Source organism: Fundulus heteroclitus, chromosome 23 (assembly GCF_011125445.2).
Source record: "Fundulus heteroclitus isolate FHET01 chromosome 23, MU-UCD_Fhet_4.1, whole genome shotgun sequence".
In the NCBI taxonomy this organism is placed as follows: Eukaryota; Metazoa; Chordata; class Actinopteri; order Cyprinodontiformes; family Fundulidae; genus Fundulus; species Fundulus heteroclitus.
The window spans coordinates 13,752,133-13,775,511 of record NC_046383.1 but is presented as its reverse complement, the minus strand read 5'-3'; the positions used below and the strand labels follow the sequence as shown (position 1 = coordinate 13,775,511).

Below are 23,379 nucleotides of genomic sequence, written 5' to 3'. Positions count from 1 at the left end.
TGTGTGACAATATTTATTTTTTTAATTGTATCGTCTTTTTTCTTTCCCCCCTTAAACCCAGGTAGCTGATTCTTATAAAACAGCCTACTGCAAGCTGAAGATGTGTACTGTCCCTTTAAGGAGGTGCCCGCCCACTCAGCACGTGAGACAACAAGGAAGTTTAAATGCAATATCCTGGCAGCCTGAATAGTAGCCTTTCTTTAAAGCGACTTCTCTTCTCCTCTTTATTTCCGGTTTGCTGTCAGCTAACACCTGGACAGAAGCCATGTTAAGATGATCGCGGTGTTTTAATGTCTAGGAGTTTGCAGCAGAGATCACAATGGGTGCATCACTCTATTTTTTCTTTTTAATGCTGTGTTTTCGGCTTGGACAGACCTCGTTACCGCTGGTCATCAACACATGGCCCTTTAAAAGCGCAACAGCTGCAGGTAGGTCCACATTCCCTTCTGTATACCTGTAGCTGCGCCACAACAGTTAAAAAGATGGGGTCCGCACCATTTACATGCCGGACATGTAGCAGCCCGCTAAGTAAAGTGGGTGGAGTTTATACACAGTGCCTCTGCATACCCTGTGAGTAGCAGATTTGCTTTGGAAACCTGTGTTTGCAAACGGGGTATTTTGAATAAAAGAAACTATAATGTTTATGGTATAAAAATTTAATTGCTTTACACAATAATATAAATGTTCATTTGAGTACTAGTAGTAACTTAAATGGCGTCGATTGAGAAAAAAGGTAGGCTAATCGAAATAAGACAAAACCGATATGAAACGTGGTGTATTTTGCACCTTAATTTAGTTCAAAATAGTATAATAAAATTTTAGTTTTCATAATTGAACTCTGCTTAGTTTAAATATAGCTTTTATGTTGTCCAAAAATATTTTTAAGAGGTGGATGTGAACGAATGTCAACATAACATCAAATGATAAACATAATAACAATAGAAGAATTAGTAATTTACAGCCACATAATTAACAATATTAAGAAATCAACCCTGTGTGTTAGGATTAAGGGGCAGATATACAGATTAAAAGCAGTAGCTGACGACTGATGGTCGTAATATGTGTATATGTTGGGTAAATAACTCAATATGTTGTAACTCAATATATTTATAAGTAAATAATCGCAATAATCATTATTTGGTCTGATTCTGTGTCCAACATTTTCTTTTCCGTTCACATATGAGATAAATTCCTCCTTCACAGTTTGTAATTAAGTCGCGCCAGATCAGCTGCAGGCTGCTGGAAAACGAGCACACCCATTCTTTTAGTCTGCATCCGTCATGTGAGAAAAGGTCAATCTTTGTACCCACTTAAAACAACAGTTTTATTGATCAATTGTTTTCAAAAATTTTTCGATGCAAATAAATTATTTTATGTTTATGAGCTAAAAAAACAAACAAATGGTTAAAACCGTTCAAATCAGCAGTGGGAAAGAGTTTGGATATGTTGCAGTTCAGCTGATGCCTCCACCGGACATCTGTGTTACATAGCAGTAAAACCACCAACATGTAATATTTATATCTGCATTAGAAATGTAAAATGAATCATATTAATGCTTTGGTTGATCAATTTTCTCAGAATTGATGTAGACCTTTGTTGCCTTTAAATCGACTACCACTGTGATAATTGATCAGCCTCTGCTGAAGCAGATGTGTCTGATGTATGATTTGCCGGCCATCTCTGTTAATGATAATAGGTTAAAACGTCACCTTTAGCTGTGAGGAATTATGGAACATAATATTTTCTGAATGTGCAGAATCCATTACTATTCATTAGCAGAGGTAATATGTTTTTCCTCACATCTTGTGGACCAAATGATTAAAAAGTTGCCGGCATAATGAAATATGCAAATGGTGCAGCTCTGAAAATATTTGTGTTGTCAGATTTTAACTCTAAACTTATTAATAACTGAAAAATGAATCCCTTGGACTAATTTTCAACGGTGATAGGAGAGAAACGAGTGTGTGTGTTCGTGTCCGCAGAGTGTGTGTGTGCTTAAGTTCAGGCCCTGGCCGATTCATAACCGGTATTTTCACGTTTCTCTACTCACACCATTAATTTTTTTTCTGCTGGTGTACTTGTGACTCAGCCAGAGCTTATCCGTCTGAAAGAGCCGCCGAGTCTTAGATGAGGGTATGAAATAGGCTGAACCCACAAGGCTTCATGGCTGCCGCCGGCAGGCCTGCCCTCACTCTGTTTGATTTCCTTCAGGGTGATGCATGGACGTGTTCAAATTGAAACTGAAAATATTTCGCCGCCGCTTGCGACTTATCCATCAAGTCGATTTCCGGTGGGTGCACAGCTCAGCACGGAAGATGATAGAAATGGTATTCAAAACATCTTAAGCATCAGCTCAGGCCTGTCGAGGATCTGAGTTCACCTGAGAGTCTCGCTCCTGGGGAGACGGACGCCGTTAATATGTCAGGTGTCTGTCAGCGCTTTCTTTTTTCTTTTTTTTTCCAATGCAGAGGAAATAAAACTGAAAAATGGACCCAGGAATATTTTTGCATGGAGTATTTAACGATGCCGGCCTCAGCCGTTAATTCACCCCAGCGATCCTCTCCACTGGGGGATTACAGTAGCAACAGGCATCAGCAGCATAATCTCCGCTTCTTTCTGTTTGTTTTTATTAAATGGAAAAAAAAAAAAAGTTTAGTTTAGGTTTGGATTGAAAATGAAATAAGCTCCGGAGTAGCCGCAGCATTTAAATGGGACGATGATGGCTGTAGCATCAGCTGGTTTGATGATCCCTCCGGGGCTCTTTGGGGATCAGTGACCAAATGCTCGTCAGCCCCCCTGTTTAACAGCAAGCCGCCACATCGGTCATCTCGCAGATCATGCAGAACTAACTCGTCTTGGCTCAGCGCTGATTTGTGATTTTTGCCAAATGCAGCATCTTAAAAGTCCTCCCTCAACCTTCTCTTCACTTCGTCACGTTACACAGCAAAGTTAATGTGATTTGGGGGATTTTGGTCAGAAAAAAACTCCTCAAAGCTGTGCAGAAGGAAAGGAAAATGAGTTCTTCCTTTGTTTTTACAAATTAAAGCCTGGAGTTTATCTGTGACCCCAGCCTCTCTTTGCCCCTTAAATAAAACCACGCTGGCACAGAGCCGTTTTTTGAAGAGTTATGTTGGAGAACATTAACGAACACACACAACCATGAGGACCAGGGGAACCAGTAGACTGGCTGCAGGGTTAGACTGCAGGGTTAGACTGTAAAATAATGTTTAATTTTTAAGCATTTATAGAAGTACCGTGCTTACAAATGTGATCCTGCCAAGACATGGCTGTCTGCCTGCACTGACAGGCCGGACGACAAAAACAATCACAGAAGGAGCCAAGAAGGCCCCTCTGGAGGAGCTGGCAGAGATGCCCACCTCAGCTGAGAGATTCTATTGACAGGTTAGGTATCTGTCTGACATTATGGATAGTGAGTCAGAAGCAAGAGAGGGGACACAGTACACGCTGCACACCAGCCTGAATCCCTGTTACGAGACACGGTGGTGGCAGCATGATGCTGCGGGGTTGCTTTTCTTCAGCAGGGACAAGACGGCTGGTCAGAGCTCATGGGAACCTAGAGGGAGCTAAATAGTACAAGAAAATGTGTTTGAGGGTGCAAAGGACAGAAAAAGATTACAGATTTTCAATTATGTGTTTATTATAGAAAATAATAGGAAGGAGGTTTATAATGTGACAAAATGTGGAAAAGTTCTGAATACTTTTGCAAGGCACTGTGCGCTGAACTCTTACTTTTATATTCCTGAAACAGCCGACAAATTATTCCTGCATCAGGAGCTAAAATCCGCCACGGTCTCAACTTTATATTGTAACCCTGGTCTGTTGCCTTTTCTCCCCACAGTATCTAAACTGCTCATGTTGCTTGTGGCACCTTAAAGCGCCTCTAACGTTTCAACCTTAAGCACATCAGTGACCCGCCGAGCGGATTGCTTAATTTTTTATTTTTTTTATGTGCAGCGTGGCGTGCCCTGCAGTCCGGAGGCTCGGTGTTGGACGCGGTGGAGATGGGCTGTGCCCGCTGTGAAGTAGAGCAGTTGTGACGGCACGGTCGGCTTTGGGGGGCGGCAGCCCTGATGAGACCGGAGAACCACGCTGGACGCCATGATCATGAACGGGTAATGTACACCCGCTGTGCTTTTAGACCAGGGGTCACCAACATGGTGCCCGGGGGCAGCTGGTGGCCCCCAAGGACCACATGTGGTGCGCTCAAGCCCGTTCTAAAAGTAGCACAACCCTGCAGTGAGCCGCATCTAATATGTTATTTTTAGTCTGTTGCTCTAGTTTCTCAGTCACACGTGCATTTATATATATTTAAAAATGAAAATATCAACAACAACAAAAAGAGTTTATGGTGAGCGCTGACTATTCTAGTTCAAAGGTAGCCAGTGTCCAAAATTAACTTCCAGATTTCACGTAAAAATCAAACTGGCCAAAAAATATTTTTTACCGGCTAAAGTAAGTCTGACTCCTGCTAAATATCTCCACATAATCCTACTACGTAATTAGCATACCTCTCACCGACTGTTGAGAGTGAGATTGTTCGACGGGGGGGGGGGGGGGGGGGGGGGGTGCTGTTGGTCGATAAAAACGGTCCAACGGGGGGGGGGGGGGGTGCTGTTGTTCGATTCAGACTGTCACTATTTTACTCGGACTTTTGCTTTCATGTTACAGTTTGTTAATGACACATGCCGACTTACCATTTCATTCGCACGCAACACGGACCGTAGAAGTGTTTCACTTTGCTATGAGGGAAACTTGTTTTTGCGCGGCGGCGGTCCTTGCAGCTGTGTTCCCTCTACTACTGGACGTGCGGAAACCATTGTACCGCCAAATTGGTTCGCCATGACGCGAGGCGTCAGTACGCGTGCGTTTCAAGAGTGAGAATTTTCATTGTAAGATTGAGGATTTTCAAGTAATGCGTGTGAGCGTGTGCATTTGATTGAAAGGCTGTGTCACACGTCAATGCGTGAGAGTGAGAGCTATGTTAATTAGCCTGAGCTACATGCTAATGTTAGCTCCTGTCGTTCTCGCGTCACGTCTGAGCGGTTTGTATATGTGCGCCCAAATGATGACTGAAAAACACGATTTATTCGGGTACAAACATTTACTCGCCTTCTGGCAGCTAGCCTCTGACATTTACTCAGCAAACATAAAATTTACTCGCATTCAGCGTCTGGCGAGTGTTGTGTTTCAGGACCCTGCTGGTAGCGCTTTTGCGTGACACAGTACAGTGAAGTAGCTCTCAGTTTCAAAAAGGTCTGTGACCCGTTTGACACACAGGAAAATAAGAATTTATGCAGTAAAATAATTTACAAAGCAGACAGATTCACTATAGAGGATTGGCATCATAGGGAGTAGTATCTGTTACCAGGCTTAACATTTCTAAGTATCCGTTATTGCAGACCATGACGAGCCGTTAAAAGCATAACTAGCTCGACGCAGTTTTTGTTTCATAACGCTGCACTACCATCTCATGCGAGCGTGAAATATAGTCAAATCGACAGAGGAAATGTTGAGCATTTGTTTAAAATTAGAACACATGTGTGTGTATATGTTTGATTCACACCTTGAAATGCTAATCAGTCACATGCAGCCATCAACATTTTATTACTTTTTTTTATTGTTTAATGTTTTTTTTCCTAATTCGTGCTGCTTCTTTCCATGTATCTTTAACATTTACACACTTAACTGGCTGACCTTTCCTTCAAGCCTTCTGCACAGAAGTACTAATTAAGAGTCTCATTATGATCTGAAAGCGTTCCAATTATGAGGTCCTTAAATACTAACATTTACAGTCTCAGAAGTTATAATGAGAAGTAAATGTCAGCTTACAACAAAAGATAAGTAGCAAGCTGTTTACTCTTTCTATAGTGAATGCTCCCTCTGTCATTTTAACAGAAATTAAACCCTGTTTCTGTTACAGTTATAGATTATTTTCGCACATCCTCCTGTTTCAGGCATACCGTAAGGAGAAGCTGGGTTGCCCGTGCGAGCCAGGGCAGTTTTTCTCTACCAAAAAGGGTATCTGGAAACTGCCTGATTGACTTTATTAAATCCAGCCTCGATCCGGCATCAAAGTGGGCAAGCCACACTGATGTAGACGTAACCTGCGTTTGAATGACCTTCAGCTATCTGGATTAATTTGGGTGGGCAGGGCGGTGGGCACACGTGTAGAAATAAGTGTGTTTGCGTTGAGTGGGTGTGTATAAGTGAGGTGCACAGTTACAGGAGTAGAAAGCCTGCAACAAACGGCACCAAAGAGCGGCAAAGGAGAGACGGACCAGGCTGCAGCGGTCCCAAGCAGACAGACACAAGGCCTCGCCCCGGGGCGGGTCGTCAGTGAAGCACAAGTGAAGCCGGCTCTGGCCAGCGGGGGCACAGGGTGAGGACGTAGGGCAATAACCCCGTAGGGCAATAACCGCTGGCAGCAAGACCGCTCCCAGTGCCCCCAAAATGCAGGCCTGGCACCGGCTCGCTGCCACAGCCAGAACCCAGAAGGACCAAGGTAGGGAGGGCACATTACCATCCCACTCGGTGAGCTACCCACCTTAGAGGTTTAAGAGGAAGGGAACCGTAGGCCACCAGATGGGGCCCCACCATTCAGGGAAATGACCTGAGCACCCACACACACATGATCGCCCCAGGGGGGGTCAACACTGCACCCCCCGACGCCGCCAGACAACTCGAGTCCCTGCCGGACCAGTACAGGTGCCGGGGTGGGACACTGCTGTGCCTGAACCAGCCCCAGCCCACCTTGACCAGTACTTTGCATGTCTGGTTACGCCGTGAAATGCTGCAGTGAATGCAGAAACGTATGTCTAAAGTGCATGGAGATTGTTACACAGTCGTGACTACGTCTTAGGGAGAGGATATTCTTCTTCACGCAATTCAATATAAATGCAAAAGAAATCCAATAAACAGCAGCAGACACATTCTACATTCATAAGAGCAAGAATCTAAACAGTCAAGTGATAAATACTAGATCTGTAAGAGAAACAATATTTACTCAGTGCAAACTCTCGAGACTCGAGCTTTTTTTTTTTTTTTGGTTAATAATGAAACGAGATCTTTGTAATCTTCCCCAACGCTGATTTATAATGGAGATGCATTACTCACAGATGATATTTGGCTCTGGCAAACCAAGAGAAGTGTTTCTTATCTTGTGTGCGTTCTGTGAGCAGCAACACGATGGAGGTGGGTGCCGTGGCAGACCTGAGAAGAATCAAAAATGCTATTGGAGTTGCCAGAGCTGTGATGGAGCGCACCGAACACACGATGCTGGTGGGAGAGTCAGGTACGCGAGGACTGCCGTTCCTACTCCCTGGCTGATCCAGCCAGGAATAATGGATTCATGTATTTGAACAACACAGAGTATGTAAATTGCATTTCCAACATAACGGCCTGTTTTAGTATATTCCTATAGAGGCTAAAAGAAAACGCTTTCAGCATCAGAGGACTCTTGAATCTGCATTAATGATCTCAATTAGGCACTTATTACATCAGGACCCAAACCTTTTAGACACTGCATAGGCTTTTAAATGAAATGACAATCATTAGTAGTAAGTGAAAAACACATGGGTCATATGGTCTCCTGAGCTTGAAGCGCATAATTGCGCGCTAGTCGTGCAAAAAGATAAAAAAAAAAAAAACAGTCAAGAGCTCCATTTATGCAGTGGACGAGAAGAGAGGGATGATGAGAAACTGAAGCTTTTTATTCCAGCATGATGTACAGTTCTGTTCAAAATGTTAGCAGTCAAACATCACCAGATTAAACGCAGCACGCAAAATAAGTACCGCGCCTGTCATCGTGTTTAACAGATATTCTGTAAATGAAATGAAATCCACACCAGATGTGGATTAAAAACACTCTACACATGCAAGGAAATCAGAACAAATCAATCAGCATGTTATAAAAACGAGGAATGTGTATTTAACAGGATTCCAGCGGAAATCTGTCAGTCTTTAGAAAGCATTCCTGCTGATATGAGCTCAATATCCGCCGGTTTAATTTAAACTGACGGCCTATAATAAGGTTTCTAGTCACTGAAATATTACAGAGTGGTTTGATTGCTTAAAGGGAAGCGAATTTCACAAAAAAATTAAATAAAAATACAGTGTTGATGGCAGTGGTTACAGCTGCATTTCTAAACTTCTGGAGTGTTCTGAGTTTGCTGGAGGCATAATCTGAAAGTAGAAGGAACATTAATTCACAGTAAACCAGCCACGCCCGGGTGCCCCTCAAAAGATTTCTTGTAGGAATAATCAAAGAGTTGTCCGAGGACCAAGGAGGATTGGAAGGGGCGTTTTTTTTAAATAATCGGGACGTGGAGTTCAGACAGTGAGCTCATTCACTCGGTCGAATGTTTTAAAATGGAAACCAAAACCAGAAAGACGTGGAAGAAAACAGAGACGTCCCCAAATGCTGAATCCCAGCCACAGTGGACTGTAAAGCATGGCGGCTCAGACATCATGACATGGAGATGCCTCTCAGATAATATTCATCAACTGCCAGGGATCATGGGTCAGTTTAAATAAGTCACGTTGCTTTATGCTGGTGAGGAAATGCTCTTAAAACGACCTCAAACCCAGCATTAAGTGAGCAGCGTTCTGGTTCCAGACCTTAACGACCCGGAGTGACCAGCCTGATCCCCAGACCTCGGTCCGAGGGAAAATTTGTTGGATGACATCAAAGATGGTGTTTCCTGATTCCCAGGAAAACTCAGTCTTCAAGCCCTTTTCAGTTTATACAGCGAATGTTTGAGTTTGTAAAGAAAAACGCTGACGGTGCTTTCTTTGAACAGCCTAATATCAATTATTCCTCACTTTCTGCAAAGTCAGGACGTCTTTCATCATGTTCTGTTTTAGAGTAGAACAAACCGTGTTCCCAATGAGTGTAAAGCTGTTATATGGAGCTTAGCTCACTGTGGAAAAAAAGAAGAAAAACAACTTTATATGTGGGAGTTTTAATGATTCTGGTTGTGTGTCATAGACTCCGTCTGAAGACTTGTTGATCATAATTGCCGCGCCGTTCCTCAGGAACTTTCACGATGACAACCTTTCAAAGCAGCGGCTCTCCTAAAACCAGATAAACTGATTCTGAAATGAGCTGAAATTGCTTGCAGTCCTTTCTTTGTCTGTGACCCTTTTTTTAATTCCTGACCTGCGGTCAAAGTGCTCTCCAATGTGCAACTTGACCCGATTGTTTCCTCTCTCCTCGTAGCCTCTGTGTTCGCTGAAAACATGGGCTTTGTTGCAGAAGACCTGACTACCAACAAATCTTTGAATGTTTTCTCCCAGTGGCTCAAGGGCAACTGCCAACCTAATTATCGAAAGGTAAGTTTTTCCCTCGCTTGTGTCTGCCACGGGCGTACTGCTTCTAAAAGATTGATTTCAAAAGGGAAAATTGACAGGCATACTAAAGTACCTCGGAAGGGAAAAAAAAAGTCAGCTTTTGTGGTATAGGTGATGCCCTACAGCACCGAGCTGTTGCTTCTCTTCAAAAGACTCCTCTTCATTTCCACAACAATGTCACAACATCTATAGACTGGGGGAGGCGTTACGTATCCAGAGATCAGCCAGTCTTCCATTGATCAAATTCTCTCTATTCATACTTTTAGGAGAAACAACTTATAAAGTTCTTAGAGCTATTATTGGAAATATCTGCAGTTCAGCAAACCCCTGTCAGAAACTGAATGGATACAAATGTTGAAAGTATTGTTAAAAAAAAATAACGTTTTAAATCTGTGGGGTGTGAAGGCTTGATTTCTTTGTTTAGATTTAAACTAGAATGATGTATCTTTCTTAGTCATCGTTAAATTGGAAAACCTTGGGAAGGCATTCATACGTCTTGAACTGTTTCATACTTTTCACTCTATTAAAACAAGCTGAATGCATTTTACTGGGTTTTAATGTGAAGGTGGAACAGAAAGTTGTTCAGCAAACATGTGGACAAAGCTTTCATGGTTAAATGAGACAAAAATGAAACGGCCCACATGCAGAACTCTGTGTGCAGGAATAGATCAGCCATGGGAAAACCATCCCCACCCTAAAACATGGTGGTGGCAGCATCATGCTGCGGGATGCATTTCTTCAAAGTTGATGAAAGGAGTGATGGAGCTAAAAACATGACAATCCTGGATGAAAACCTGTTAGAGGCTCCAGAAAACGTAAGACTGGGGCAGAGATTCACCCTCCAGAAGGAAAACAACCCTAGACGGTTTTCCTTGTTCAACATTTTGTATGTGTATTTTTACTTTTAATGCTCTTTTCGGCACTTTGGTGTCAGTTGTGCTGTTTTTTAAAGTGCTTATGAATAAAGTTGGCTTGGCTAACCAAACACCCAGATAAGCGTGCATCCATGTGTTAGCATGGCCTAGTCAAAGTCCTCTCCTAAAGCTGTCTGAGAATCTGCAGGAAAGAAGAATGAGTGAAAACAAATTCAGTCTCTATAGCTGCGTTATTCACTGAAATCCATCACCCTGGGTATGCCAGCAGTGAAACAGCCTAATATCAGAGGAGAACTGTATCCTTTGTGTCAGGATTCGTCTTTAAAAGATTATACCTGAGGATATCTGTAGGACATACGGACCTGCAAGGCAAACCCAAGCAGGAACGGCGTAGGAAGGCAGGTCTGATGCGTAGGAGGCCTTCAGACCACCTGTCAGCGTTCAGCGTCTTCAATCGTCACATCATGGTTCTGTAATGCAGCCCAGAGCAGAGCCTTCCAGAAACTGGACGAGCAACTGACGCTTTTAGGAGTTTTCAGTCTTTGGAAAGACGTGTCTGCCGGCGGTTTTATGCTTGTGATGATTTATTGGTGCAGCTGTTGAGAATACCATTTGCACAAATGTTTAGTTTGTTTTCTTGGCTTGTTTTGTGAATCAGCCATGATGGACCGTCTTTGAGCTGCAGCCAGAGAGAGTGTTTGTTCTGTGTGCAATCCATTGTTGCCTGTCACTGTGATTTCCAGCTGAAAATGATCTTAGTCCTCACTCTGAACAACAATGAACCACGGTGTAAGGGTAACCCTCTGTGGAAAATAAACACTCTTATTGCCAACGGCCTAGTCAAAGTCCACATACGTCTGATTAAGTTTCTTCTACATTCAGACTGACTGAACTTAAGTTGTTTGGAAAAAAAGACGGTGCAAACATTTTGATCTGAATGTGCAAAGCCTGAGAGGCGTACCCTAAAAAACCTGCAGCTGGTACTGCAGCCTAAAGTGGTTCTATTGGCTCAGAGTGGCTAAAAATACACCAAACCACACATCCATGCATACTTTGCATTAATTCAGGTATACGTTGCAGGTGTGGGACTGCAAAAGCAACACATGAGTATAGTGGCCAGTAGAATACAACTTTTTTTTTCTTTGGTTTATTCAAGATTTCAATTTTCTTCATTTTCTAAACTGTTCATATAAGGTTCCCTTAGATGAAAAAAGTCGCTTAGTGATGTAAGTCTTTCCAAAGCAGTACACTTTGCCAGTTCTCTAATCCTTTTGGTGTAAGTTCCTCCATATCCCTTCAACACAGAGCCTCTGCTCAGCGGGCCAGAACGCCTCCAAAGTCCAGTAGTTTGACTGTTTCTAAAGAAACTGAAAAATTCTTCTGGGTTTACTCCCCAAACACAGAGCCTGGCTTATCGAGGTATTTTAACACCCAACATTCATGCTAAGCATTCAGTGTCCTTCCTGAAGAGTTTAATGTTGGAGCATTCCCAAATGTGAGACTCTCGTTTTAATAATGGGGGTTTACACATTAATTGTCAGTATTTTGAAGCTTTTAAGTTGTAGGTATTAAAAGGAATACGTTTTTGGAATGCAGTAATCCAGGAACGGCTGGTCAAAAGAAAAAGGAAAAAAAAACATATACATACAGATCTGTTATTTTTTTTAACTCCCTCTACACACTAGAGCTGAAATCCACTGTTATTTTTCCCAGGGGTAAAATTCCTCATTGTGATCTAAATTTTCATACAAATGTGACATACCATACTACAGCTGTGTAGTATGAAACGGATGGTGTGATTTTTTGTTTTAATGTATACATACAGTTTTATTGGTAAGTCAGGGACAAATTCTTATCCTGTAGTTACCCAAGATGCACCCTTAATATAATTCTTACAATGTAACACTATAAGGATATTTCTTTTATTCAAAAAGTAATCGCTTGAATCTCACATATCAAAGGCAGTTTAACGCAACATGTTTTCCATTAATATCAAAATTGGACTCTTGTTTTCATCAGAAGCGAACTTCCCTTCCACATTAATTAAATGGAAATAAACTGATCGCTGGAGAGTCTCTGGAGATCAAACTGAGATGCTCAAACATCTCCAGGCTCTCAGGTAATCACAAGATGTGCTGCCTGTGACAACACCTAGAGCCACTTTGAATGGATATGGGGGTGCTGCAGGTTGCACTACATGAGAGCTGACAGCTAAAGCAGACATCTGTAATTATGTTTTAGCTCCCAGGACTGCTGATTGGGTTTTGGTGTCATTGTTTCGAGCTGCTTCCAGTTTAGGATGCTTTGCTTGAGTGTTGCTTTAGTAAATGAGTCCCAGGACAAAAGCACGATGTAGGAAATGATCTCTGCTCATCATCTGTCAACAGAACGTCAGCCCAGACCCGTCAAAGTCGTGTGGACCCTACGGGCCAGAGGCCGTGAGAGCGCAGTGTAATGGAGAGCGGCATGTTAACATACACTCCCATGATACCATAGGTAGGTTCTACCAACTGGCCCAGACTCGGCTATTCTACGCTTTATGGTTAAATACCTGTTTTCTTTTGGTTCAGATATGAAGAAATGCTAATGCTCCTCTTTCCTCTCCTAAAGTATCGTTACAAGGAACCTACCTGTGAGGAATATTCAAACATTTCTCTCCAAGCAGCATCTGTTTCAGCACCAATTTGTTATAGATCTTTATGTTCATTTAAACTATTACCAGAAAACATCTTTGTTTCATTCTCTTGCGTTTTGCTTTTGTCTTTGCACCAGGGATGATTGCCATCGATGGCGATGGTAACGTGGCAGCTGGAACGTCAACCAATGGACTAACTCACAAGGTTCCAGGGTGTGTAGATTTGATCTAGTCGACGTTCTAAAATGTCCATGTTCGGAAAACATTTTCTTCCTTCTAGGATGATTTCTTTATCTCTTAACCTTTTTAACCTGTCTGGCCTGATCTCTGTCTATTTTATCAGGTTTTAAGTAGGTCAGAAATGGTCATGTTTTTTTTTTTCTTCACAAATACTTTTGGTTTTACATCATTTTAAACACACAAAATGCCATTTAACTATTAAACATGGCTGACTCTCAGAAAAATGCTTCGCTGTGCAGACATGACCCCCAAGGTCAGTATCGTTAAAAACTAGAGTCGTACCTTTTAAACAAGACCAAAGCTCGTCTCTCTCCCAGCTGTGTAAGTTTTGTATATTCCCCGTGCGTAACGGAGCTTCTCTAAGGCCAGCTTCACACTTACTACGTTCCTTGTCTGCTCTGTTCCTTCACTGCAAAATGTGCCGTGCAGCAATGCAAACTGGATCCGTTCAGACAGCACCGCCCCCCTCCCTCCTTTATTTTGAAATATTACCGGATCTGCCTTACGCTTCCTGCGTCTGACTGCCAGTCTGGCTCATCTGGTCTTCAGAAATTGACGCATTTCGCTTCATCATCCGTCACAAATGGACTTCAGCCGTATTTATTTTCCCCCTCCTCTCTCAACGCCTATCACCAGAGCAATGCAGAGGAGTAAACAGATCATTCTAGAAGTTTCTTAAAAAGATATGAGTGATAATTTCTGGCTTTTCTCTTCATTTGATTGATTGAAGCTGAGATCAATGGTACATGTTGATGAAACACAGGGTAACTCTTATTACCAAAGGCTTTGTCATGTCCTACAATGGAAATCAGCTCTTTTATTTGACCTACTTCCCTTTTTATAAGATGCAAAACACGTTTGGAACAGTTTTGGCATGTTTGGATAAATTGTGCCAAAATCAAAGGCCCGCCTGGCGCACTGCCCACTAAAGCCTTTGTGAAACAAATATGTTTCAGCTGATTTAGTCCTGATGCAGTTATAGTCAAAGTCTGAGGCATCTACTGTATTTTAATAAGGGATTTCATGGTGTTTTACATTGTTTATTCTGAACAAGATTTAGGTGAGGCTAAGAAAATTGGATTTTTCCTTGATTTAATCACCCTGTAAATCAGACATAGTGACTTTTGTAATACTGATTCCACTTGAAAAATATTCTTTAATGCCTTAGTGTCACACAAAAACTAAATTTTGCATTTACACTTTATAAATTTGGAGCTGTACTTGATTTATATCAGCTATGTAATTTCAGGCGGAAATTGCTCCTAAAACCCTGCAGGCTCACGTTGCTTTTGGCCACCACAAAATCTACTGGATGCTACTGATCTTTAAACCTCTCTTGGCTGTCCTCTAAAACGATTAGGAACTTTCTTACAACATGGATCAGAAATGGATAATGCTTCAGCCAGGTTGTGTCTCGGCAGGGTAAAGGAGTTTTTCTTTTTTTTATGCAGTTGATCGCGTCACAGGAACACTCATAAATTGCATTCCAGGTTTTCGCCTAATACCTCTTTGGAGATGACCGTGTTGGTGTAGAGAAAAATATTTTTCTGCCTTTCAAAGAGAGTCTGACTCCTCTAACGCTGTAAACTGAGAAATGTTTGTTGTATTTATTTACTGAGGGCTGATGTGAGAACGTTTAAAGCACCTTTTTTTTTTGTGCCCGCAGACTTTGACTCTCTGAATACTGTTCATAGTTCTAGAACAGGAAAAATGAGCCAAGGTTGAATTTTGAGTTTGGAGATTATTAACAAATAAAAACAAGACGTCAGTCCGTGCTCAGCAACACAATCGGTTCTGTTTAAATTCCTGATGGAGGAAAGGTGACGCGCCTCTAATGAGAGAAAACGGCAAAGAAAAAACAATTGGATTTTATCATTTAAAAATGAACAGAAAATAATTAGGCACTGGCTCTAAGTTATCTAACCTGTGGAGAGCGAGGACTTACAAAAGTATTCACCCCCCTTTGCATTTTTCATATTTTGTTGTCTCACAACCTGGATCTGAAATGGATTGTTAGACAGTTTGCACCATTTCATTTACAGAAAATGTGTTAATTGTTTATTTATCTATATATAATTTTCTCATTTCACTTCAACAATTTAGACTATTTTATGCAAATTTAACACATAAACTAAGATTAAAAATATTTATAGTACAGGTTGGAATGCAACAAAAAAGGTAAAACTTAAGGGGCTGAATCCTTTTTCAAGGCACTGTACAACTAACAATGGCTGAATGATGGGTTTTAAACTAGTCTAAGTCTTATTTTGGATTATTCAGTTGAGCTCCTTTGTAAACTCTGTTTATGCTGAACTTCAGATGCTGTTTTATGCTCCTTGAACGCTTTAGGGCCCATGTTTACATCTACCATACATGCAGCTTATGTCACTATTTTCTCATTAATATGCATCAGCGTTAAACATTCAGTTTGCAGGATCCTGCGAGAGCGACAAGTGTCTGGCAGCCGTTTAAGTGTGTCAGGAAATGAGTGAATTTTAAAGCCGTCTTTGGTTTATTTCCCCCATGGTGTTGCAGAAATGATGGTAACAAGTGGTGTTTTTGAATATAAAATTGTCCTTCAAAGGCAGTTTTCCTGCAATTGCACTCTAATGAAAATATGGTTATTATTTTATCCTAACAGTGGATTGCTTTAAATCTTACACAAGACATTTACTTTTGATAAGCATTGGAACTTGAGTTTTCCTGTAGCTAGAGAAATCTTTTTTTTAAAAAAAAACCTGATTAAATTAAACGCTTTCCTCCAGAGAGTAGAGTCAAACAAAGCAGAGGCCAACCCCGTGAATTTGTCGTGTTACTGTCGCGGGAGAACAAGTATTTGTTCACATCGGCTTTGTGTTGGGGTGGTTGCACACTTGATTGTGAATGTAGTTAAAAGACACTCCCACAGGAGAATAACCATTTAAAAACTACTCACACTAACTGAGAAAAAGCATATTTGTATAACAATGACTCATGAAACGAGGACAATGCTTTTTGCTGTTTTTTTTTACATTTTAAGTTCTGATGATGTTTTATTTGTCTCTTGTGTATTTCGCCTTGCTAACGTATCTGTTGCGTTGTTCCTTCCCGGTGTCCTGCAGCCGTGTCGGCGACTCCCCCATCATTGGAGCAGGAGCCTATGCAGACAGTTCAGCCGGTGCTGCCGCCGCTACTGGAGACGGGGACATCATGATGCGCTTTCTACCCAGGTGCTTCCCAAAATTATTTTAAAAAAAGAAAAGCAGTTGTGTTTAATCCCAGGATGGTGTCACAGACTGCTCCGTGCCTTGCAAAGGTTTTCCTACACCTTGAACTGTTTCACCTTCAGGATTCAGCGTCTTCTGCTGCAGTTCTAGCTGTAAGTCTTATGGCGTATGACTGGCAGCTTCGCAGATCGAGGCGCTGACTTTTATGCCCATCCTGCTTTGCAGGTCCTGCCAGATATTCTCAGTTGGTTTGAGACGCAGATAGACCCCTGGTGGAGCTCAGGCACTTGGCAAAGAGCAGCCCCCATGTTTTTATACTCAAAGTCTGCGACTTCAAAGCCTTGTCTAGTTGAGTACTGGCGTTTGTCAGGTTTAATGAAGAGACGGGATAGATATAGACAACTTTAGCAGACAGAGACTTTAAAGACAGCTATACTGTTATTATTATATGATTATTTTGGCTGTTAAAAGTAAGAGTTAATGGGACAAAGTGGGTTTGATTATTTGGATTTTTGCATTGTGTGGATTAGATGTGTGCATTTATTTAGACAACTAAAACACAGATAAGCATTTATATTCAAAATAAAGGTGACGCCCTCTTCCATCCTCTTTGTGGGATGTGCCTCATTTTAGGGGCTGAGCCCAGTGCTGAAACCTGTAATAATTTCTCTGCCGTATTGGATTAAATTGTTAAACTCTAAGTTTATGTGTGAGTTAGAGGTGTTTTTATTTTTGGCCCCAGAATGCTCCCCAGGCGCCGCACAGTGGCAGCCCACTGCCCCCTAGGGATGGGTTAAATGCAGAGGACACATTTCATTGGAATGCTGCAATGATAATTATAATTAATTTTAATATTAGCATGCAATATATGGTCCCGTTCTGTCTAATTTTTCCTGTTATTCGTTTATTTAATTTGATCCTTTGGGTTACCCTATTTGATTACACTTGTGTCGATTGTGTTAACAAAATAATTATCTGAGTTAAATACAGCCTACTGTGTTTTTAATTTAATTTTTTATCATATCAATAAATTTAGCAATTAGTGCTCTTTTTTTGGCTTGAGCACCTGCCCCCAGAAATGTCCGTGCACGTGCCTGGTTAGCCTCAGGTCTGGGCTTTGACTGAGCCATTCTGGCCCAGGAACATGTCTTAAACCATTTCAGTGAAGCTGTGGTTGTATGTTCAGGTTGTCCTGTTAGAGGATGAATCTCTATCGCAGCCTCTAAACACATTTGCTAACAGGTATTTAGCTCCATCAAGTCCCTCCTGAATAAAAGCAACATGTTTCCACCACCTTGTTTTACTGAGGATGGTGGGGTCAGTGTCCATTTTCCTCCACACATAGTCTTCTCTGAATACCTGCAACACAGGTGGGCTCTATGCACTAACTGTGTGACCTGTATACCTGGAACTGATGGCACGTGAGTTTATTTTAGGGGTATGATGGTAAAAGGGGCTGAGTAAAAATGCACGCCACACTTTTCAGTTTTTTCTTGCCAGGAAAAAAGTGAAAATCACTTATTTTTCTATTTATGTGCTACAGTGTGTTGGTCTATAACATAAACATAAGATAAAAAAACAAGATTTAAAGCAGGGCTGTCCAAAGTGTGGCCCGTGGGCCATTTGTGCCCCTTGGAATAGCTCCGTATACCAATTCAGCCTGCCAGCTGAGGCTTTAAAAATTAATTTTTTTTCATGATCTTCTCCCTGACATTTACAAGAAAATCCTTCAAACTGGAAAATGTGTGGTACAAGACATTTTATCAACCACATTTTTCTGTTTTCACTTTAATTTTCCATTAATTAGGACCACGAAAGTCTCGTAACTATTAGAGTTGGACCTAACATTCATCAAACTGTCTTTGCTAAGGAGGCGATGGGGATTTGTTGAGGTCAGGGGACTCTATTTCTTTCAGTAAGGCGTGTGTCTGAGACCATTCTGTCTGTTTGGGATCTACGATCATTTAGAGACAAAACATTTCTCCAAAAAAATAAAATAATAAAAATCAGACAAAATTGTATTAATTAATTTAATTTAATATTTTCAACTTGCTGATTTTGGCTCTGATGGCATAAATGTTGTACACCGCTGTTTTAGAGGGTATGGATACGTTTGCTAGTCAGCATCAGTAGATAGGTGAAGGTTTTTGGTGAGGAAGGATCCATCCTAAGCGTTGTGTAAAAATAGAGTTTGCTTACTATTCAGATGTTTTCTTGCTATTCAAATTTACACACAGCTGATCTGCCTTGAACATGTTGGCTGGATTCATCTGACGTGTGTCTTGACATCGGCTTTTTATTCTTCAATCATTAGAAATAGGATTGCAATGTCTGTTTCTTATTCTTTTTTCCTTTTGCTTCACTTCAGCAAAAAAAAAAAAAAAAAAAAAAAAAAAACCTCAGTCTGAACATTTGTGACGTGTAGATTCTAAACAGGCTCTTCTGGTGCCACCCCTTGAACACCGTGTGCATAAATAGTACGAGGAGGAAAAAAGAAAGAGGCATGGCTACATTGCCCCAAAACTGTCATGTGCACATTTCTCAAAAGAAGTGAGATTTTACCTTTTTTTTTTTTTTTTCTCATGCTATAGCTTTTATTTATCGCGGCCCAGTTTGGTGAACACACACACACACACATACACAGACACACACCCACAGACACACACACTCCATCTGAGGGCTGTCTGTTTAAATTATTGTTTTTTTTTTTACTTGCCTTCTGGAACAGCTGCTTATTAACAGACTGGATTGTGTTTATCTATGCTCACATTTCTCCTGCTAATGGTGGGATTTGAAGCCTACCTGGGAACCATTACCCACGTTTTTATCACCCTCCCTGATGTGCATGCTGAACGTGTATGCCCTCTAGTTTTAGAGTTTAATGACATAATGTTTTTAAATATAAATATATATATATATATATATATATATATATATATATATATATATATATATATATATATATATATATATATATATATACCTGGTATCTAGCATGTAACAAGGGATGTCTTGATGTATGTTCAGAGGTATTCACAAGAGAGATTTATTTATACAAGCCTGAAAAAGCATTCCCTGCTTACAAATGATCTTGTTTTTGCTCCAACATGTTTCGGCTCAAACAAATTCAAAGATCTGACAAAGACAACTAGGGTAAAAACAAACAGAAGTGTTCGAATTAATTTACTAAGAGGGGAAATAAAAACCAACCATGTGGGAAAAGTAATTGCTCCTGTGTTTTGTACATCGCAGCGGAGGAACGTTGGTCCATTCTGCTCAGCAGAAAACTTCAGTCTCATCAGAGGAATTTCAACCGTGAATGATCTGTTTAACTTCGTGCCACATATCAAATTTAAGACTACACTTTGACTAGGCCACTTCAAAACCCCTTTTCTTGAAACCATTTAGATGTCCTGTCCTGCTGCATAACCCACCAGGGCCTGAGCTTAAGGTCACGGACTGATGACCGGACATTGTCCTTCAGGGTTTTCATCTGAAGTAAAACTAACAAGTTTTACTTCAGATGAAACGGGACACACATCTTTCAGTCTACAGAACATTTCCCCAAACGTCTCAGGAGATTATCAAGATGTATTTGGGTAGATGTGAAAGGGACCTGTTTATCTTGTTTTTGGCCAGCAGTGGTTCTGGTGTTGGAAATCTCTCATGGAGGCCCTCTTTGCCAGCTGCTTTCTCCTTGCTGAACTATGAACCCAGAATATGTCATTTTAGGTTCTTTGGCTCAGTCCGTGATGAACTCTTGGAGTAATTTTGAGAATGTTCTCCTCTCTTTCATGTTTTCTCCGTTTGTATGGCCTTATATGTTCCTTTTTGAGATCTTTGGAGCTTACTTCATGTTGTCAGACAATGATTGAATCTGGGAGCTTCTAAAAAGGAGTAAATCTCAGCTTTTCACAAAAGAAGTGTGGCTATTGATGTTAATCATTTAACAGGGGGTCAATTATAATTTCACGTAGGGTCATGTTGGTTTAGGTACGTAACTCCCCTTGAACTTATAAAAAATGCTTTTTGTATCTATTCCTGTTATCGTAGTGTTTGTTTTATTTGAAACATAGGTGACAAAAACAGAAGAGCTCTGTAGCGGGGTAAATCATTTTACAGCCCTTGGTAAAGGTTTATCAGTGTAAGGGGGGAGTGCAGCCAGAGTACCCGGAGAGAACCCACGTATGCACAGAGAGAAATAATTAAACACCATGCAGAAAGACCCCAGGCCAGGATTTAAGCCCAGGACCTTCTTGCTGCAAGGCAACAGTACCGCTAACTGGGCAGATTTAATGACATTGGTATGTTACTGTTTAGCAAACATCATTAATAGCAGCGGCAGACCACTGTCGTTTCCCTCTGTATGTTTCTGTTAATCATTTCTGGGCCTCATTGTGATTCTAGAGGCATCTCTGCCATGATCCTGGTCTGTGGCCCTTTACAGCCATGTTCGTGTTCTTCATGTCATCTCCATGTCATGCTGCCAACAGCTACTTGGCCGTGGAGCTGATGAGGAACGGGGCCGATCCCTCGGCAGCCTGCAAGTCGGCCATCTCCAGAATCAAGAGGCATTACTCAGACTTCTTTGGAGCCATAATCTGCGCTAACACAACAGGCCATTATGGTGAGTGTATGAGTTCACAAATGGACCCTTTTCCAAAGGTAATGACGCATACCCGCTGGGATGAAGAAGGGAAAAAAATCCAAACATAATGGATAGACTTTCACCTAATAGTGTTATGATGTTAATAGACTGCCTTTTTCTGTTACAACACACTTCTGTATAAATGAAGCCTAGAAAGTAGTTTTCTGGGATAGGATATTGACGTCTTTGCCATATATTTTTAGGCCAGTGTCAGAACATTTTCAAAGGAGCCTGGGACAAAGGCCATTTTGTTCCTGTTTCTAGAGTTAATTCAGGGAAATACACACACACACACACACACACACACACACACACACACACACACACACACACACACACACACACACACACACACACACACACACAACAAAAAGGAAAACCGAAAAGAACCAAGTCGGCTTTTGAACAACTGCTTGAGAGATGAACCGATAGTCTTTGAACCGTTAAGTGTCGTAATGTAAAATCTTTGATTTTGAGAACGTATGCTTTTTTTTTGGTGTTTTTTTAGTATTCAAAGCTAGTTTAAAAGGTTATAAATTCAATTGGACCATAATAAAAGGTCTGTTGGAGTAGAAAATGCAGCATATGAATGGAAATTAGTGTTTGAAAGTCGTTGATAAAGATTCTTGGTGTATGGAGTAGGAGTGGGCCTAGAACTGACCCCTGGAGAATACCATCTACATGAAGAAATGCAGAAGTGATGCCTTTAGGTTTTAAACTCAAAGAGATGTGAAAAAGTTTCAGCGTACAACCACAATAGATCGTCTGAGCCTCGCTCGGATGTCACGTCAGCGCTAGACTGTTTTTTAGCCCTCATTGTTGGTCAGAATAGTGTCCCAATTTCAACAATAGTGAGACATAAAAGAAGCCAAAGTCTAGAAAATAAATCTCAGTGAGGACTAACAGAAAGCCTTGATGGTGAGTGACGACTTTATAATAACACAAGTTCTATGAGATGTTTTCTCATCAGAATCCAGTTTATGAAAAAAAAAAAAAAGGTTTGATTTTTATTTCAAGAGCCAACTTGTTAAATTTAAACTATTTCAATTATGTGGTCATAAAAGGATTGAGGACATTTTCAATTTGGTTCAATTTTCTTCTCTTATTTTTAAGAGTGAAAACAAAAAAACAGTTGGAAAGAAATTTTCCCGTTTGACATCTTCCTCACCTCCACTGGGATGAGGAAAGTAAATGCTTCACCCCGAGATGTCACTGCCCATTTATGATGGGGGTTAGTTTTCAGCATTGTCCTCACAATGTGATTACAACATAGTTTATAAATACTCTTCCTAAGCAAAAGTCAGAAGATTTAATTAACTTTATCACATTTTTGATCATTGAGGTTTTTTGTGGCCTTTGTGTATAAAAGAAACGGCGACTCAGAATATACGATGGTTGCAGAAGCAGGGGTCTGTGGGCCAACTTGTTTTTTAATTCTGTTTTCAGGGAATTTTTCCTATTTTAGGCATAAAGAAAGAAAAAAAAAGATTTTCAAACAGAATCTTAATTCATTGACAAACAAACAAAATGCTTGTAATTAATTTGGATAATAAAAAAAAAAAAAAAAAAAAAAACAGGGCTTAAACCGCTGAAAATTTGTTACTGAAACATGTAAAGACCAAATCAGATCTTCAGATTGTGATAAAAATCTGGCCCCCTCCCCCGCGCCTCACATCTTCCAACAAAACATTTCATTACAAAAGAACAAGCAGTGTTCCCGTACATCACCTGCTTGGGTTTATAATGGAAAACCTGCTAGAGAATCTTTTTATTTGATGCTTTGGGGAAAAAAGAAATCTGTGAAAAATGTTATTTTCCTCCTCTTCTTTAACAGAGGTCCTACATTAGTTACATCGATTCATGTTTCCTCCTAAGGTTACCAGATCTCAGCCACACATCAAAGCACCTTCTGCTTTTAGGTTCTCCAGCCATTGTTCCTCCAAGAGCTCCTCCAAGTCCGTCCGGCCCTCCAAACGTAGTTCTCATGGCAACGGTGGCAAACTTTGAAACCCGCACATCTTTTAGCTTTCCTCTTTACTGCGGGTCTTAACCCGCTTTTCGGCTTGAAATAGCACGTTTTCTCTGTCGCCTTCAGCTTGGGCGCGACGGTGCGAGTGAAGAAGCAGCATTAGTAAATATTACTTTCATCTAACAGGTGTTGTCTCCTCAGGTGCCGCCTGCAACAACGTCCCCAGCCTCACGCAGTTTCACTTCATGGTGGAAACCGCCGAGTCCGACGCTCCCGTCCTGAAGTCTGTGGCCTGCTTCTAAAAGTCAGGAAATGTTTCAGGTCGTCTGGGCTGCTGGTCTCCAGGAGGGATTTTCATTCTGATGGTTTCATTTAATACAACTGATTACATTTAAAAAAAAAAAAGTGTTTTTGATCATTATAAGTGAATAAAGAAA

General features: G+C 41.0%; 1 protein-coding gene across 1 annotated transcript; it reads left to right on the top strand.

Annotated features, from left to right (window-relative positions):
- The first annotated feature begins 218 nt into the window (after positions 1-218).
- Positions 219-23,364, top strand: aga (aspartylglucosaminidase). The gene is given in 10 exon segments (XM_012876935.3): positions 219-428; positions 3,976-4,052; positions 4,054-4,133; positions 7,200-7,312; positions 9,239-9,351; positions 12,632-12,740; positions 13,017-13,092; positions 16,221-16,328; positions 20,819-20,952; positions 23,144-23,364. Coding segments are annotated over 10 exon segments (1,020 nt in total). The 5' UTR covers positions 219-319; the 3' UTR covers positions 23,245-23,364.
- Positions 23,365-23,379: the final 15 nt, after the last annotated feature.